Consider the following 2,897-nt stretch of genomic DNA (forward strand, 5'->3'; position numbering starts at 1 on the left):
CACACACGCTGACGGCACCGGCAGGGGCTACAGTAACCCGGCCGGGTGTAGTGTCTCCGTCTTGTTCCACTGGCACACCACGCAGGACCGCACCAAGTCGCCGACGACGCAGCGGTCGTGCTCCACGAAGAACTCCGTGCGGAGGCAGAGCAGCGTCTTCTGGATGCCCTCGTGGCCCCCCGTGTGGGCGAGCTGGAGGACAGTCGTTGAGGATCGGCGATGAGCTGGGCACGAAGACGCGCCCCTTGTGCAGCAGCAGCCCCTCGCGGGCGGCCTAGGAGTCACCATGGTCTCCGACGGCCACGGCGTCGCGACGAGCGCGTAGGGCGGGGTTGGTGTCCACCTCCCGGCGCAAATCATTGAAGAGCCTGAAGGTAGGCACCTGAGACGGCCGAGAAACAGGACGCAGGCGCCCCAGAAAGGACGGACAGCAGCGGCGCCTCGCCGTCCCGCCTGGATAGAGCATCAGCGACGATGTTGGAGCGGCCGGGACAAAACTCCACCCTGAAATCATACCCAAACAACTTGCTAATCCAGTGATGTTGTGGAATTGTAGATAGGCGCTGGTCCAGCATTAACTTGAGGGCGTAGTGGTCCATCCTTACGACGAACGCCCTCCCCCAAAGGTAGGGCCTCCAATGGCGCACCGCCTGAACAAGCCCGATCAACTCGCGCTCATACGCCGCCACTTTGAGGTGGCGTGCGGCGAACTGGCCGGCTGAAGAAGGCTATGGGCGCGCCATCTTGATACAGCATGGCTCCAAAGCCTGATCCAGAGGCGTCGTAGTCCACGACGAATGTGGCGGTGAAGTCCGGAAGGTGCAGGACTAGAGCGGCGGTGAGGGCAGCCTTGAGGGTGGAGAAGGCGGTCTCAGCGGCGTCCGACCACTGGAACGCGTCCTTGCGAAGCAGCTGCGTCAATGGCACGGCGATGATCCCGTAGTCCTTGATGAACCACCGGTAATACCCGGCTAGCCCGAGGAAGCCACGTAGGCCACGCGCGGTGCGAGGGTGCGGCCAGGACTGCACAGCTGCCACCTTGGCCGTGTCCATAGCCACCCCCTCCCCAGTGATGACATGCCCGAGGTAGTGGACCGCCGAGGTGGCGAACGCACACTTCGGCCGTTTGAGGTGGAGCCGGTGCGCGTGGAGGACGTCGAGGACCGCGCGTAGGTGTCGGAGATGCTCCATCTAGGAGGCGCTGTAGATCAGGATGTCGTCGAAGAAGACGAGGACGCAGCGGTGGAGAAACAGCTTGAGGATGTAGTTCATCAGCGCCTGGAACGTCGACGGCGCGTTGGACAAGCCGAAAGGCATCACCAGGAACTCAAAGTGTCCGTGGTGTGTCCAGAACGCCGTCTTGTGGACATCTGCAGCAGCAACACGCACCTGATGATAGCCCGAGCGCAAATCAAGCTTAGTAAAGAACTTGGCGCCGTGTAGTTCATCGAGTAGCTCCTCAACGACCGGGATAGGAAACTTGTCTTTCACCGTGACCACATTGAGGGCCCGGTAATCGACACAGAAGCGCCATGATCCGTCCTGCTTCTTCACCAACAGCACGGGCGCGGAGAAGGGTGAGGTGCTGGCCCGGATGATCCCTTGCCGGAGCATCGCCTCGCATCGCAGCTCGAGCTCGTCTTTTTGGAGTTGGGGGTAGCGGTACGGCCGAACCGCCACTGGCTCGGTGTTGGGCTTCAGATGGATGTGGTGGTCGCACGCCCAGGCCGGTGGAAGCCCCTCGGGTTCGGCGAACATGTCGTGGTAGGCATCCAACAGCAGGTCTAGGAGGGAGCGCTCGGAGCCCTTGTCAATGCAGAGGTCTGTGGTGAACAGGGCTATCGAGGACGCCGCGGCCGGCGCGCCCACGCCGGTCCACACCACCCGGCGACCACAGAAGGAGAGCGCCATGCGCAGTGTGGCGAAGTCCTAGAGGATGGGCCCCAACGACCGCAACCACGTGAGGCCAAGGACCATGTCGTACGGTGCCAAGGGGATGGAGAAACAGTCCACGGTGAACCGCTCGGTGCCTGATACGTAGCTGAACGCCACGCGCGAGGCCCTAGCAGTCGACGCGATCACCATTCGCGACGATGACATGGGCGCCCGCGCTGTCGGAGAACTGAAGGCCGGCGCTGCGTGCTGCCTCTAGGGTTGATGAAGTTATGTGTCGATCCTGAGTCCAAGAGTGCCGTGAGCTCATGGGCGCCAATCTTGACGCACAGCTGCATGGTGTTCGCGCGCCCGAATGCCTGTCGCCACGGACAGAGAGATCATCGGCTTGTCCGGGTCGAATTGGGCCTCCTCAGCCGGGTGCGACGCGTCGTCTTGCTCCTCCGGCTCCTCCACGATGTAATCGGGAGCCTCCAAGTAGAACAAACAGGCACATTTGTGCCCGCGAGCGAACGGCTCGTCGCAATTGTAGCAGAGGCCGAGCTTTCGGCGTTCCAGCCATCTCCTCGGGTGTGAGCCGCTTGAATGCCTTGGTGGAGTCGGCCGTGGTCCCCATCGTGGAAGCCGACATAGTCGACGGAGCGCCCCCCTGGCGGCGTGCTGGCCGCTGGGGGGGCTGGGAGGGCCGGACATTGTGGCGCGTTGCGACATTCGAAGGCTCGAGCCAAATACATGGCATGCTGAAGATTCTGGGGCTGGTGCATCTCCACATCCACCCGAATGTAGTTCAGGGAGGCCACTTGTGAAGAGCTTGGCGCGCTGCAGCGTGGTGAGGTCCCCCGCATGCGCTGCCCTGGCCTGGAACACCTCCATGTATGCGTCCACATTGGAGCCGAACGGCAGCCTGGCCAGGTCGGCCAGGTGGTTGGTGTTGAGGGCGGGGCCGAAGCGCTGCAGGCAGTATCGACGGAAATCCAGCCACGATGGGCGGCCGATGTCGGTCT

General features: G+C 62.8%; 1 protein-coding gene across 1 annotated transcript; it reads right to left on the reverse strand.

Moving 5' to 3' along the window:
- Nucleotides 1-675: 675 nt before the first annotated feature.
- On the reverse strand, nt 676-1,191 carry LOC136488807 (uncharacterized mitochondrial protein AtMg00860-like). The gene has a single exon (XM_066485617.1). It carries the CDS (start codon nt 1,189-1,191, stop codon nt 676-678), a length of 516 nt encoding a protein of 171 aa, XP_066341714.1.
- Between the last annotated feature and the right edge of the window lie 1,706 nt (nt 1,192-2,897).

This window comes from Miscanthus floridulus, chromosome 10 (assembly GCF_019320115.1).
Source record: "Miscanthus floridulus cultivar M001 chromosome 10, ASM1932011v1, whole genome shotgun sequence".
Classification (NCBI taxonomy): Eukaryota; Viridiplantae; Streptophyta; class Magnoliopsida; order Poales; family Poaceae; genus Miscanthus; species Miscanthus floridulus.